Raw genomic sequence first — 16,994 nt, forward strand, 5'->3', positions numbered from 1 at the left:
CAGACACCAGTGTATAAATTTTTTAACTTGATATACATAAAATAATGTTGCGTCGCATAGGGTCAGCGGTAAAAAAGTATCGATTTCTAATATTTTAAGACGAGCCAAAAATTCATCGATTATACATTTTAATAGTTCATTGTAACAGAATCTTTTGGTACCATGCAGATACCAGCGTACAAATTTTTTAATATGATAAAAATAAAATAAGGATGCGTCGCACAGGGTCCGCGTCAAAAAAGTATGAATTTCTAATATTTTAAGACGAGCCAAAAATTCATCGATTATACATTTTAATAGTACATTTAATACAGAATCATTTGGTACCAAACAGTCACCAGCGTACAAATTTTTTAACTTGATAAACATAAAATAAGGCTGCGTCGCATAGGGTCAGCGGTAAAAAAAGTATCGATTTCTAATATTTTAAGACGAGCCAAAAATTCATCGATTATACATTTTAATAGTACATTTATTACAGAATCATTTGGTACCAAGCAGACAACAGCGTACAAACTTTTTCATTTGCTATACATAAATTAAGGATGCGTCGCATAGGGTCAGCGGCATAAATTTATCAATTTCTAATATTTTAAGACGAGCCAAAAATTCATCGATTATACATTTTAATAGTACATTTATTACAGAATCATTTGGTACCAAGCAGACAACAGCGTACAAACTTTTTCATTTGCTATACATAAAATAATGTTGCGTCGCATAGGGTCAGCGGTAAAAAAGTATCGATTTCTAATATTTTAAGACGAGCCAAAAATTCATCGATTATACATTTTAATAGTACATTGATTACAGAATCTTTTGGTACCATGCAGACATCAGCGTACAAATTTTTTAATACGATAAACATAAAATAAGGATGCGTCGTACAGGGTTCGCGTCAAAAAAGTATCGATTTCTAATATTTTAAGACGAGCCAAAAATTCATCGATTATACATTTTAATAGTACATTGATTACAGAATCTTTTGGTACCATGCAGACACCAGCGTACAAATTTTTTAATTTGATAAAAATAAAATAAGGATGCGTCGCACAGGGTCCGCGTCAAAAAAGTATGAATTTCTAATATTTTAAGACGAGCCAAAAATTCATCGATTATACATTTTAATAGTACATTTATTACAGAATCATTTGGTACCAAACAGACAACAGCGTACAAACTTTTTCATTTACTATATATAAATTAAGGATGCGTCGCATAGGGTCAGCGGTAAAAAAGTATCGATTTCTATTATTTTAAGACGAGCCAAAAATTCATCGATTATACATTTTAATAGTACATTGATTATAGAATCATTTGGTACCAAACAGACACCAGCGTACAAATTTTTTAATATGATAAAAATAAAATAAGGATGCGTTGCACAGGGTCCGCGTCAAAAAAGTATGAATTTCTAATATTTTAAGACGAGCCAAAAATTCATCGATTATACATTTTAATAGTACATTTATTACAGAATCATTTGGTAGCAAACAGACACCAGCGTACAAATTTTTTAACTTGATAATCATAAAATAAGGCTGCGTCGCATAGGGTCAGCGATAAAAAAGTATTGATTTCTAATATTTTAAGACGAGCCAAAAATTCATCGATTTTACATTTTAATAGTACATTTATTACAGAATTATTTGGTACCAAGCAGACAACAGCGTACAAACTTTTTTATTTGCTATACATAAATTAAGGATGCGTCGCATAGGGTCAGCGGTAAAAAAGTATCGGTTTCTAATATTTTAAGACGAGCCAAAAATTCATCGTATATACATTTTAATTGTACATTTATTACAGAATTATTTGGTACCAAACAGACACCAGCGTACAAATTTTTTAACTTGGTAAACATAAAATAAGGCTGCGTCGCATAGGGTCAGCGATAAAAAAGTTTTGATTTCTAATATTTTAAGACGAGCCAAAAATTCATCGATTATACATTTCAATAGTACATTTATTACAGAATCATTTGGTACCAAGCAGACAACAGCGTACAAACTTTTTTATTTGCTATACATAAATTAAGGATGCGTCGCATAGGGTCAGCGGTAAAAAAGTATCGATTTCTAATATTTTAAGACGAGCCAAAAATTCATCGATTATACATTTTAATAGTACATTTATTACAGAATCATTTGGTACCAAGCAGACAACAGCGTACAAACTTTTTTATTTGCTATACATAAATTAAGGATGCGTCGCATACGGTCAGCGGTAAAAAAGTATCGGTTTCTAATATTTTAAGACGAGCCAAAAATTCATCGATTATACATTTTAATTGTACATTTATTACAGAATTATTTGGTACCAAACAGACACCAGCGTACAAATTTTTTAACTTGATAAACATAAAATAAGGCTGCGTCGCATAGGGTCAGCGATAAAAAAGTTTTGATTTCTAATATTTTAAGACGAGCCAAAAATTCATCGATTATACATTTTAATAGTACATTTATTACAGAATCATTTGGTACCAAGCAGACAACAGCGTACAAACTTTTTTATTTGCTATACATAAATTAAGGATGCGTCGCACAGGGTCCGCGTCAAAAAAGTATCGATTTCTAATATTTTAAGACGAGCCAAAAATTCATCGATTATACATTTTAATAGTACATTGATTACAGAATCATTTGGTACCATGCAGACACCAGCGTACAAATTTTTTAATATGATAAAAATAAAATAAGGATGCGTCGCACAGGGTCCGCGTCAAAAAAGTATGAATTTCTAATATTTTAAGACGAGCCAAAAATTCATCGATTATACATTTTAATAGTACATTTATTACAGAATCATTTGGTACCAAACAGACACCAGCGTACAAATTTTTTAACTTGATAAACATAAAATAAGGTTGCGTCGCATAGGGTCAGCCATAAAAAAGTATCGATTTCTAATATTTTAAGACGAGCCAAAAATTCATCGATTATACATTTTAATAGTACATTTATTACAGAATCATTTGGTACCAAGCAGACAACAGCGTACAAACTTTTTTATTTGCTATACATAAATTAACAATGCGTCGCATAGGGTCAGCGGTAAAAAAGTATCGGTTTCTAATATTTTAAGACGAGCCAAAAAATCATCGATTATACATTTTAATAGTACATTGATTATATAATCATTTGGTACCAAACAGACACCAGCGTACAAATTTTTTAACTTGATATACATAAAATAATGTTGCGTCGCATAGGGTCAGCGGTAAAAAAGTATTGATTTCTAATATTTTAAGACGAGCCAAAAATTCATCGATTATACATTTTAATAGTACATTTATTACAGAATCATTTGGTACCAAGCAGACAACAGCGTACAAACTTTTTCATTTGCTATACATAAATTAAGGATGCGTCGCATAGGGTCAGCGGCATAAATTTATCAATTTCTAATATTTTAAGACGAGCCAAAAATTCATCGATTATACATTTTAATAGTACATTTATTACAGAATCATTTGGTACCAAACAGACACCAGCGTACAAATTTTTTAACTTGATAAACATAAAATAAGGTTGCGTCGCATAGGGTCAGCGATAAAAAAGTATCGATTTCTAATATTTTAAGACGAGCCAAAAATTCATCGATTATACATTTTAATAGTACATTGATTACAGAATCTTTTGGTACCATGCAGACACCAGCGTACAAATTTTTTAATACGATAAACATAAAATAAGGATACGTCGCACAGGGTCCGCGTCAAAAAAGTATCAATTTCTAATATTTTAAGACGAGCCAAAAATTCATCGATTATACATTTTAATAGTACATTGATTACAGAATCATTTGGTACCATGCAGACACCAGCGTACAAATTTTTTAATATGATAAAAATAAAATAAGGATGCGTCGCACAGGGTCCGCGTCAAAAAAGTATGAATTTCTAATATTTTAAGACGAGCCAAAAATTCATCGATTATACATTTTAATAGTACATTTATTACAGAATCATTTGGTACCAAACAGACACCAGCGTACAAATTTTTTAACTTGATAAACATAAAATAAGGTTGCGTCGCATAGGGTCAGCGATAAAAAAGTATCGATTTCTAATATTTTAAGACGAGCCAAAAATTCATCGATTATACATTTTAATAGTACATTTATTACAGAATCATTTGGTACCAAACAGACAACAGCGTACAAACTTTTTCATTTGCTATACATAAATTAAGGATGCGTCGCATAGGGTCAGCGGTAAAAAAGTATCGATTTCTAATATTTTAAGACGAGCCAAAAATTCATCGATTATACATTTTAATAGTACATTGATTATAGAATCATTTGGTACCAAACAGACACCAGCGTACAAATTTTTTAACTTGATATACATAAAATAATGTTGCGTCGCATAGGGTCAGCGGTAAAAAAGTATCGATTTCTAATATTTTAAGACGAGCCAAAAATTCATCGATTATACATTTTAATAGTACATTGATTACAGAATCTTTTGGTACCATGCAGATACCAGCGTACAAATTTTTTAATATGATAAAAATAAAATAAGGATGCGTCGCACAGGGTCCGCGTCAAAAAAGTATGAATTTCTAATATTTTAAGACGAGCCAAAAATTCATCGATTATACATTTTAATAGTACATTTATTACAGAATCATTTGGTACCAAACAGACACCAGCGTACAAATTTTTTAACTTGATAAACATAAAATAAGGCTGCGTCGCATAGGGTCAGCGATAAAAAAGTATTGATTTCTAATATTTTAAGACGAGCCAAAAATTCATCGATTATACATTTTAATAGTACATTTATTACAGAATCATTTGGTACCAAGCAGACAACAGCGTACAAACTTTTTCATTTGCTATACATAAATTAAGTATGCGTCGCATAGGATCAGCGGTAAAAAAGTATCGATTTCTAATATTTTAAGACGAGCCAAAAATTCATCGATTATACATTTTAATAGTACATTGATTATAGAATCATTTGGTACCAAGCAGACAACAGCGTACAAACTTTTTTATTTGCTATACATAAATTAAGGATGCGTCGCATAGGGTCAGCGGTAAAAAAGTATCGGTTTCTAATATTTTAAGACGAGCCAAAAAATCATCGATTATACATTTTAATAGTACATTGATTATATAATCATTTGGTACCAAACAGACACCAGCGTACAAATTTTTTAACTTGATATACATAAAATAATGTTGCGTCGCATAGGGTCAGCGGTAAAAAAGTATCGATTTCTAATATTTTAAGACGAGCCAAAAATTCATCGATTATACATTTTAATAGTACATTTATTACAGAATCATTTGGTACCAAGCAGACAACAGCGTACAAACTTTTTCATTTGCTATACATAAATTAAGGATGCGTCGCATAGGGTCAGCGGCATAAATTTATCAATTTCTAATATTTTAAGACGAGCCAAAAATTCATCGATTATACATTTTAATAGTACATTTATTACAGAATCATTTGGTACCAAACAGACACCAGCGTACAAATTTTTTAACTTGATAAACATAAAATAAGGTTGCGTCGCATAGGATCAGCGATAAAAAAGTATCGATTTCTAATATTTTAAGACGAGCCAAAAATTCATCGATTATACATTTTAATAGTACATTTATTACAGAATCTTTTGGTACCATGCAGACACCAGCGTACAAATTTTTTAATACGGTAATCATAAAATAAGGACGCGTCGCATTGGGTCAGCGGCATAAATGTATCAATTTCTAATATTTTAAGACGAGCCAAAAATTCATCGATTATACATTTTAATAGTACATTGATTACAGAATCTTTTGGTACCATGCAGACATCAGCGTACAAATTTTTTAATTCGATAAACATAAAATAAGGATGCGTCGCACAGGGTCCGCGTCAAAAAAGTATCGATTTCTAATATTTTAAGACGAGCCAAAAATTCATCGATTATACATTTTAATAGTACATTGATTACAGAATCATTTGGTACCATGCAGACACCAGCGTACAAATTTTTTAATATGATAAAAATAAAATAAGGATGCGTCGCACAGGGTCCGCGTCAAAAAAGTATGAATTTCTAATATTTTAAGACGAGCCAAAAATTCATCGATTATACATTTTAATAGTACATTTATTACAGAATCATTTGGTACCAAACAGACACCAGCGTACAAATTTTTTAACTTGATGAACATAAAATAAGGTTGCGTCGCATAGGGTCAGCGATAAAAAAGTATCGATTTCTAATATTTTAAGACGAGCCAAAAATTCATCGATTTTACATTTTAATAGTACATTTATTACAGAATCATTTGGTACCAAGCAGACAACAGCGTACAAACTTTTTCATTTGCTATACATAAATTAAGTATGCGTCGCATAGGATCAGCGGTAAAAAAGTATCGATTTCTAATATTTTAAGACGAGCCAAAAATTCATCGATTATACATTTTAATAGTACATTGATTATAGAATCATTTGGTACCAAGCAGACAACAGCGTACAAACTTTTTTATTTGCTATACATAAATTAAGGATGCGTCGCATAGGGTCAGCGGTAAAAAAGTATCGGTTTCTAATATTTTAAGACGAGCCAAAAAATCATCGATTATACATTTTAATAGTACATTGATTATATAATCATTTGGTACCAAACAGACACCAGCGTACAAATTTTTTAACTTGATATACATAAAATAATGTTGCGTCGCATAGGGTCAGCGGTAAAAAAGTATCGATTTCTAATATTTTAAGACGAGCCAAAAATTCATCGATTATACATTTTAATAGTACATTTATTACAGAATCATTTGGTACCAAGCAGACAACAGCGTACAAACTTTTTCATTTGCTATACATAAATTAAGGATGCGTCGCATAGGGTCAGCGGCATAAATTTATCAATTTCTAATATTTTAAGACGAGCCAAAAATTCATCGATTATACATTTTAATAGTACATTTATTACAGAATCATTTGGTACCAAACAGACACCAGCGTACAAATTTTTTAACTTGATAAACATAAAATAAGGTTGCGTCGCATAGGATCAGCGATAAAAAAGTATCGATTTCTAATATTTTAAGACGAGCCAAAAATTCATCGATTATACATTTTAATAGTACATAGATTACAGAATCTTTTGGTACCATGCAGACACCAGCGTACAAATTTTTTAATACGATAAACATAAAATAAGGATACGTCGCACAGGGTCCGCGTCAAAAAAGTATCAATTTCTAATATTTTAAGACGAGCCAAAAATTCATCGATTATACATTTTAATAGTACATTTATTACAGAATCATTTGGTACCAAACAGACACCAGCGTACAAATTTTTTAACTTGATAAACATAAAATAAGGCTGCGTCGCATAGGGTCAGCGATAAAAAAGTATTGATTTCTAATATTTTAAGACGAGCCAAAAATTCATCGATTATACATTTTAATAGTACATTTATTACAGAATCATTTGGTACCAAGCAGACAACAGCGTACAAACTTTTTTATTTGCTATACATAAATTAAGGATGCTTCGCATAGGGTCAGCGGTAAAAAAGTATCGGTTTCTAATATTTTAAGACGAGCCAAAAAATCATCGATTATACATTTTAATAGTACATTGATTATATAATCTTTTGGTACCAAACAGACACCAGCGTACAAATTTTTTAACTTGATATACATAAAATAATGTTGCGTCGCATAGGGTCAGCGGTAAAAAAGTATCGATTTCTAATATTTTAAGACGAGCCAAAAATTCATCGATTATACATTTTAATAGTACATTTATTACAGAATCATTTGGTACCAAGCAGACAACAGCGTACAAACTTTTTCATTTGCTATACATAAATTAAGGATGCGTCGCATAGGGTCAGCGGCATAAATTTATCAATTTCTAATATTTTAAGACGAGCCAAAAATTCATCGATTATACATTTTAATAGTACATTTATTACAGAATCATTTGGTACCAAGCAGACAACAGCGTACAAACTTTGTCATTTGCTATACATAAATTAAGGATGCGTCGCATAGGGTCAGCGGCATAAATTTATCAATTTCTAATATTTTAAGACGAGCCAAAAATTCATCGATTATACATTTTAATAGTACATTGATTACAGAATCTTTTGGTACCATGCAGATACCAGCGTACAAATTTTTTAATATGATAAAATTAAAATAAGGATGCGTCGCACAGGGTCCGCGTCAAAAAAGTATGAATTTCTAATATTTTAAGACGAGCCAAAAATTCATCGATTATACATTTTAATAGTACATTTATTACAGAATCATTTGGTACCAAACAGACACCAGCGTACAAATTTTTTAACTTGATATACATAAAATAATGTTGCGTCGCATAGGTTCAGCGGTAAAAAAGTATCGATTTCTAATATTTTAAGACGAGCCAAAAATTCATCGATTATACATTTTAATAGTACATTGATTACAGAATCTTTTGGTACCATGCAGATACCAGCGTACAAATTTTTTAATATGATAAAAATAAAATAAAGATACGTCGCACAGGGTCCGCGTCAAAAAAGTATGAATTTCTAATATTTTAAGACGAGCCAAAAATTCATCGATTATACATTTTAATAGTACATTTATTACAGAATCATTTGGTACCAAACAGACACCAGCGTACAAATTTTTTAACTTGATAAACATAAAATAAGGTTGCGTCGCATAGGGTCAGCGATAAAAAAGTATCGATTTCTAATATTTTAAGACGAGCCAAAAATTCATCGATTATACATTTTAATAGTACATTTATTACAGAATCATTTGGTACCAAGCAGACAGCAGCGTACAAACTTTTTCATTTGCTATACATAAATTAAGGATGCGTCGCATAGGGTCAGCGTTAAAATAGTATCGATTTCTAATATTTTAAGACGAGCCAAAAATTCATCGATTATACATTTTAATAGTACATTCATTACAGAATCTTTTGGTACCATGCAGACACCAGCGTACAAATTTTTTAATACGGTAATCATAAAATAAGGACGCGTCGCACAGGGTCCGCGTCAAAAAAGTATTAATTTTTAATATTTTAAGACGAGCCAAAAATTCATCGATTATACATTTTAATAGTACATTTATTACAGAATCATTTGGTACCAAACAGACACCAGCGTACAAATTTTTTAACTTGATAAAAATAAAATAAGGATGCGTCGCACAGGGTCCGCGTCAAAAAAGTATGAATTTCTAATATTTTAAGACGAGCCAAAAATTCATCGATTATACATTTTAATAGTACATTTATTACAGAATCATTTGGTACCAAACAGACACCAGCGTACAAATTTTTTAACTTGATGAACATAAAATAAGGTTGCGTCGCATAGGGTCAGCGATAAAAAAGTATCGATTTCTAATATTTTAAGACGAGCCAAAAATTCATCGATTATACATTTTAATAGTACATTTATTACAGAATCATTTGGTACCAAGCAGACAACAGCGTACAAACTTTTTCATTTGCTATACATAAATTAAGGATGCGTCGCATAGGGTCAGCGTTAAAATAGTATCGATTTCTAATATTTTAAGACGAGCCAAAAATTCATCGATTATACATTTTAATAGTACATTCATTACAGAATCTTTTGGTACCATGCAGACACCAGCGTACAAATTTTTTAATACGGTAATCATAAAATAAGGACGCGTCGCACAGGGTCCGCGTCAAAACAGTATTAATTTTTAATATTTTAAGACGAGCCAAAAATTCATTGATTATACATTTTAATAGTTCATTGATTACAGAATCATTTGGTACCAAACAGACACCAGCGTATAAATTTTTTAACTTGATATACATAAAATAATGTTGCGTCGCATAGGGTCAGCGGTAAAAAAGTATCGATTTCTAATATTTTAAGACGAGCCAAAAATTCATCGATTATACATTTTAATAGTTCATTGTAACAGAATCTTTTGGTACCATGCAGATACCAGCGTACAAATTTTTTAATATGATAAAAATAAAATAAGGATGCGTCGCACAGGGTCCGCGTCAAAAAAGTATGAATTTCTAATATTTTAAGACGAGCCAAAAATTCATCGATTATACATTTTAATAGTACATTTAATACAGAATCATTTGGTACCAAACAGTCACCAGCGTACAAATTTTTTAACTTGATAAACATAAAATAAGGCTGCGTCGCATAGGGTCAGCGATAAAAAAGTATTGATTTCTAATATTTTAAGACGAGCCAAAAATTCATCGATTATACATTTTAATAGTACATTTATTACAGAATCATTTGGTACCAAGCAGACAACAGCGTACAAACTTTTTCATTTGCTATACATAAATTAAGGATGCGTCGCATAGGGTCAGCGGCATAAATGTATCAATTTCTAATATTTTAAGACGAGCCAAAAATTCATCGATTATACATTTTAATAGTACATTGATTACAGAATCTTTTGGTACCATGCAGACATCAGCGTACAAATTTTTTAATACGATAAACATAAAATAAGGATGCGTCGCACAGGGTCCGCGTCAAAAAAGTATCGATTTCTAATATTTTAAGACGAGCCAAAAATTCATCGATTATACATTTTAATAGTACATTGATTACAGAATCATTTGGTACCATGCAGACACCAGCGTACAAATTTTTTAATATGATAAAAATAAAATAAGAATGCGTCGCACAGGGTCCGCGGTAAAAAAGTATCGATTTCTAATATTTTAAGACTAGCCAAAAATTCATCGATTATACATTTTAATAGTACATTGATTACAGAATCTTTTGGTACCATGCAGACACCAGCGTACAAATTTTTTAAATTGATATACATAAAACAAGGTTGCGTCGCATAGGGTCAGCGGTAAAAAAGTATCTATTTCTAATATTTAAAGACGAGCCAAAAATTCATCGATTATACATTTTAATAGTACATTGATTACAGAATTATTTGGTACCAAGCAGACACCATCGTACAAATTTTTTAACTTGATATACATAAAATGAACTTGCGTCGCATGGGATCAGCGGTAAAAGAGTATCGATTTCTAATATTTAAAAACGAGCCAAAATTTCATCGATTATACATTTTAATAGTGTATTGTTTGCTGATTATCTTTGAACCATAAGCATACCAGCGTACTACCTTTTTGGTCTAATATACGTTATATAAATCTGCGCCGTATGGGATTTGCGGCTTAAAAATTTTAATTTTCGATATTTCAAAACGTGCAAAAAATTAATCTTATATACATTTTAACAGTACATTGTCTGCACATTATTACGAATTATGCGTGACTGCATGCATATATCGCTGTAATATATGTCGAAACTCATTTCTACTGCGCATTCGGAATTCGAATTATATCAAGATTATCGAAAAGTGTCGGACGAAATATATTTGTGACTCTAATTAAGAAAATAATTTTTGTTTTAAAAATTATATCTACGAAACCTTAATTGTAAATATGTATTCATGTCTCATTTCTATTCTTAACTTAATAAATATACTACTTCTTAATTAAATATATATATTAGAAAATATTAATATTGTAAGGTAATTAAATTTTAAAATAGTAATATGTTATAAAAATTAAAATAGCAATATATTGTAAATAATATGTTGTAATATCTTATCCTCGATTAATATTTTTGTTACAGAATTCAGCTGATTAAAACGTTAATTTTCTAATTAATTTTTAAAATAAGAATATGTTATAACATTTAAAATAATATGTTTTAAATAATGTAATATATAATTCCTTAAACTCGATTAATATTTATAACAGCTATCAGCTGATTTCTGTCAAAAAATATTAATCGAGTTTAAGGAATTATATATTATTTTAATTTTTATAACATATTTTTATTTTAAAATTTAATTGGCAATGTAATGCTTTAATCATCTGATTTCTGTAAAAAAATATTAATGAAGTTTAAACAAACTTTATATAAATACATCATACTTTTTTTAATAAAATCGAGGAATTGCTTAACGCGCGCTTGTGTTATTCTAGTCTTTTTCTAAAAAAGACATATTAAGTCGATTCTCGCAAGTATTGTTGCCTCTTTTCCGCAAAAATATTAATCAAAATTTAAAGTATTATAACATATTATTTAAAACATGTCATTATTTTATTTAATTTTATTTTGGACTAACTGTCAAACTGCTAACTTCTAACCCTCACGATGACAGCCTCTTCATGCTACAAATATAACACATAAGGCGAATGTCAAAAATATTAATCAAGTTTAAAGTATTATAACATATTATTTAAAACATATTATTATTTTATTTTATTTTATTTTAGACTAACTGTCAAACTGCTAACTGCTAACCCTCGTGATGACAGCCTTTCGATGCTACGAATATAACACACAACGCGAATCGACAGAGAGCCAATCAGCATCGCGGAAAAGCGACAACAATGTCAATAACATGCCTTTTTTAGAAAGGGGATTCTCATTCTAAAGTGTTCTGCATTTTAATAAGTTATCTCGATATTTTAATGTTACTGTTAAAAAAAATTAACTGTAATGTGCTTCGTAAGGTTCCTTAGATCTGAAACAGTTTGCAAAAAATTTTCGAGAGGGCACACGACAGGTAGGACATTGTGTACAAATGTACATACGCGTGCACACATTCACGTACGTAAAATACACAGAGAACGCGGAGAATGCTCGCAGGAATCCAAGAGACGAGGACGAAGGTGTTCTGGGGAAACATCGACGAGGGTTGCATAGCGGGCATGACCAGAAGGGGAGAAGAGGATAGAGACGTTAGGGTTTTCATTGGAAACTGACGACGCCTGCGGGAGCTTACGGGTGCGGGATTACGAGAGACAGTTGGAAATCCGATCAAAACAAATGGACTGCGAAAATACTTAGTCTCTCTCTCTCTCTCTCTCTCTCTCTCTTTCTCTCTCTCTATCTCTATCTCTATCTCTACATTTCTCTCATCTTTACCCACGCTTGCCATTTCGCCCGGAGGGGGTTACAAGCGACTTGGACTACCGCAGATCTTCCTGTATCTATACCGAACACGAGGTGTCGTCCCTTCATAGCAGTCGAAAGGCGCAATCTGAATACCGATAAGACGAATCGCCCGCTGATCGCGAAGTAATAACCGGCTCTGATTTTTTGCCTCTTCCTTTTACGCGCACGAAGACATTTTCCATGGGTATTCTCGTACATTCGCGGGAAATACTACGCGGTCGATGGTGATGGTACTCGAGTTCCAAAATGTCTTCGCGCGAACTTAAGACGATTGGATAGGAAATGTATAGGACGCGGCAAGGGTAGCATAATCCTTTTCCGAGAGTTCGTATCGAGGAATCGTTAAATGATGAGGAAGTCAGGCAAGATGCAATTGAGCGAAACTTCACCACTCAGCGAATATTAGTCGAGTGATAACAGGACGCGATATAATGCAACAGTACAAAATTAATAAATTTAAACAAATGAATCATATTTGTATAAACTAAAAATCGATTTTCCGTAATAGTAATTTTTTTATATATATACAGAGTATTGGCCTATTCAAGCAAAAGACATATAAAATTGTTTCTTGTTAAAATCTAGAGTCAATCTTTTTTTAGCAAAATTGTCGATGTATAGATCCATAGACGTATATCAAATTTTTATTATATTTAAATTAAATTTTAATTAATTTAATTAAAACTCATTTCAAATCAAAAGATATTAATTATTTATTTTTGTTTCTAACTAACAATAAGACTGATTAATTTCTTTTTTTAATTTTTATAGTAAATATCTACTCTCCGAATTTAAGAGAACTAACACTATACGCATTTATTTCGAACAGTTTCTGAAATATATCTTGTATATTTTAATTATTGTATTTGCTAAAAACATATATAAAATGGACAGAATATTGAGTTACTTGATATAAAAAACTGCATACACATTCCTGGCGTAATGTTACTGCATTTCACGTACATCGGATTAATGCTGCGATATCATGGTAATATCATGGTAATACTTGGTAATAACTGTAATATTTGCCTTGTCGCTCGCTGATTGCGAAGTAATGACCGTCTCCGATTTTCTCTTCGTGCTTCTCTCACGTACGCGTCCGTGCAACTCTCCCAATGTGCATCTCTTCGACCACTGTCGAAAGTGGCTTACCGATTACGACCGAAGAGGGCCAAAGGGAGAGAGCCATTATCACGTAGTCGACGAATTCGAGTTTGAAACGTTTTCACGTGCAATTTAAGCACTCGCGTGACACCTAGAAAGCATCTATCGAGCACTATTTTGCGCAAAAAGCGGCGACTTTGTTTGAAGTTGTCGCTTGTTAAAAAGAGTCGAAAACGCATTCACATACTAATTAAGAATCCTTTCTTTGAGAACCTACGGTTGAAAAAGTTTACGAAAATTGCATTGACCCGCAAGATTTCTCGAATTAACCCCTTTCACGTACCTACGAAGTTGAAGTTACTTCGAAATCTAATTAATTGTTTTAAAAGTTTTTTTATCTCAAAATCCGTTTACAACACACATGCACATATATGTGTGTATGTACGATATCTTACACAGAAAGTGTTAATTTTGTCTCTGAGATAATTAATAACAAGTGTCAAACTGAAAAAATACAGATTTTTTTATTTTGGAGATTGAACAAACATTGACCATGAGAGAGAAATTAAAAATGCTACAATTAACATAAATTATTTGAAATAATAAAACTTATTATATAACTTATTATTAATATAACTTTATACATTGTAATATACATTTTTCCTTATTTAATTAAATTAGTTGACAAAAAGATTAGCAGATCTTTATTCCAGCAAATTTTATTTAATATTAAATTTCTATGCATTTGTAGACCTAGTTTGCAAAAAGTAGAAACGTTTCCCATCGATCCACAGACCGTGATGTAAAATCCTAAATGCTTAACGCGGCGTGCACGGCATACGTGATCACGGATATGCAAACGTACAACATTTATGCGCCGCTGTATTGAAAAGTGTATCCCGCCGGATGTTCACTAGTTTATCAGCGAGTTCAGCGAAGCATTTTGACGATCAAATTTATTTCTTTTAACCGAATGCACAACAGATATGATGGATAGTGGATTAAAGGATTTTTGCTCACGGTTGTATGGGATTAAGAGGATAGCAGACGAAACGATTATTGTTTTATAATCCCAATGACCTGAATATTTCCTTGAATCCTACTGTGGAGATCGATCGCATTTGATGTCATATCTATTTCCCGAAAATCACAATAAAAAAATTATTATTGCCAATAGCAATTAAAATATATGTATACGTAAAACGATTCAAAATGCTGTTTGGGAATAATATCACGATCAGCTGATTTCTTAAGCTGTCACCAAAAAAAATGTCAATAATAATAAATATAATGGAATGTTTAACAAAGCATCAATTACAAATATAAAACACAAGCTCAATATTAAATTGTATTGCAATAAATAATATATTGTAAACATAATTAAACAACGTTTTACACAAATATTATTTAAAGTACAATATTAAAACTAATAAATTATGCACAATTATATTTATAAATATAAATTATATAACACATTTTATGAATTTTATATATTTCAGATTTTTTATTTCTCCAATGGGTTAATCACAAAAATTAATATATATATAAATTAATTTTTCGCGCGCGGTTTTATGCAGTTTAATATTTTAAAACATGTGTCTACTTTGCACAAATTATACTTTCAAATGTATATATGTATATCCATAAAAAAAAAAAAATTAATATGGACGATTATCAGGAGAGACCGGTCGAACAGTCAGGAGGTCTCGAAATAGACGGTATGTGTCTGATGTTACGGAAATATAGTCTGCCCCCTTGCACGAATGACGTTCAGTTTTCTACCAGGTGGTCCCCCTCTCTTACAATTCCCCTCGCTCTATCTCTGTCATATTACTTACGCCATGCGATACAGCACATCGCATACGGATGCCATACAAAAACGAAGGCAAACCGGCCACGTGACACCATGGATAATAATAACGTTACACACGCACGATACCCCATTTAGACTTTCGATAGTTCCCCCCAAAAGAATCGCTCGATTTACCAACTGCTTTCGTATGCTATCCTGATCATAGCGTCCCTTTTGCTCATTCGAAGGGCGCAAACGTCGGGACGTCCAGTTTTTTACTCTCACCCTAAATCAACGAAGGGTAGTTAACCCTTTAATGTACATGAAATAGATATATATTCTTCAGACACAATATTCTGAACATTTCAAATATATTGATTCAAGTATTGTATGTAATAATTATATATTATTTTTAAACTTAAATTAATTTATTATTATAGTGTTTTTATCCAAAATAAATAGTTTTTAATTTAAATAATAATTTAATATTACATAAATGTTGTTCTCAATTATTATCTATCATGCAACCTTTATTTCCATTTTAATTAGCTAACAGCTAAAAGATAGATAAGTGTACATGATAATATCTATGATAATTTTAATTTATGATATCGCTCTAAATAAAAATCTCTCTCTCTCTCAGCTTATATAATTAATAAAGAAGAGAACATATTGATAAAATTTATAAAATGTAATATGTTGATGAAAAAATAAAACACATTTACAATTCTATAAACTAAATACATTTTAATTTTAATGCTGATGAACATTGAGAAAAAAGGATCAACTGCAAAATGATAATAGAGCGGATATAAGACTGGTGCTTTAATACTTATTTAAGCAAAAATTTAAATAAAATCTTAATTCGGCCTGAAATTCATTAAATATGCAGCGCATATCGCTGGTCCTCTTGAAAAATTTACATGTAATGGATCTTCTCATTCAGGTTCTAGGATTCAATGACACATATATATGGCTTAAGGCTAATAGCCCGAGCCAGAAGAAAAGAGGAAATCTTCACTTAACGAAGGACCTTAATACAATTTCCAAGGTAACTTTATATCTTACACAAACGTTATTCTATGATCTCAAATAATATTCTAACTGCA

At 31.1% G+C, this 16,994-nt stretch overlaps 1 protein-coding gene across 1 annotated transcript in view; it reads left to right on the plus strand.

Moving 5' to 3' along the window:
- Window positions 1-16,994, plus strand: part of LOC145939402 (neuroendocrine convertase 1) — a 53,258-nt gene that overhangs the window by 23,225 nt on the left and 13,039 nt on the right. Inside the window, exon 3 of the mRNA XM_083043678.1 lies at window positions 16,832-16,936. Coding sequence (XP_082899804.1) covers window positions 16,832-16,936 — 105 coding nt within the window. The remainder of the gene's footprint in view (window positions 1-16,831; window positions 16,937-16,994) is intronic.

Source organism: Prenolepis imparis, unplaced genomic scaffold, assembly GCF_030444845.1.
Source record: "Prenolepis imparis isolate NDT839.2.m4 unplaced genomic scaffold, iyPreImpa1.0 SCAF_8, whole genome shotgun sequence".
Lineage (NCBI taxonomy): Eukaryota > Metazoa > Arthropoda > Insecta > Hymenoptera > Formicidae > Prenolepis > Prenolepis imparis.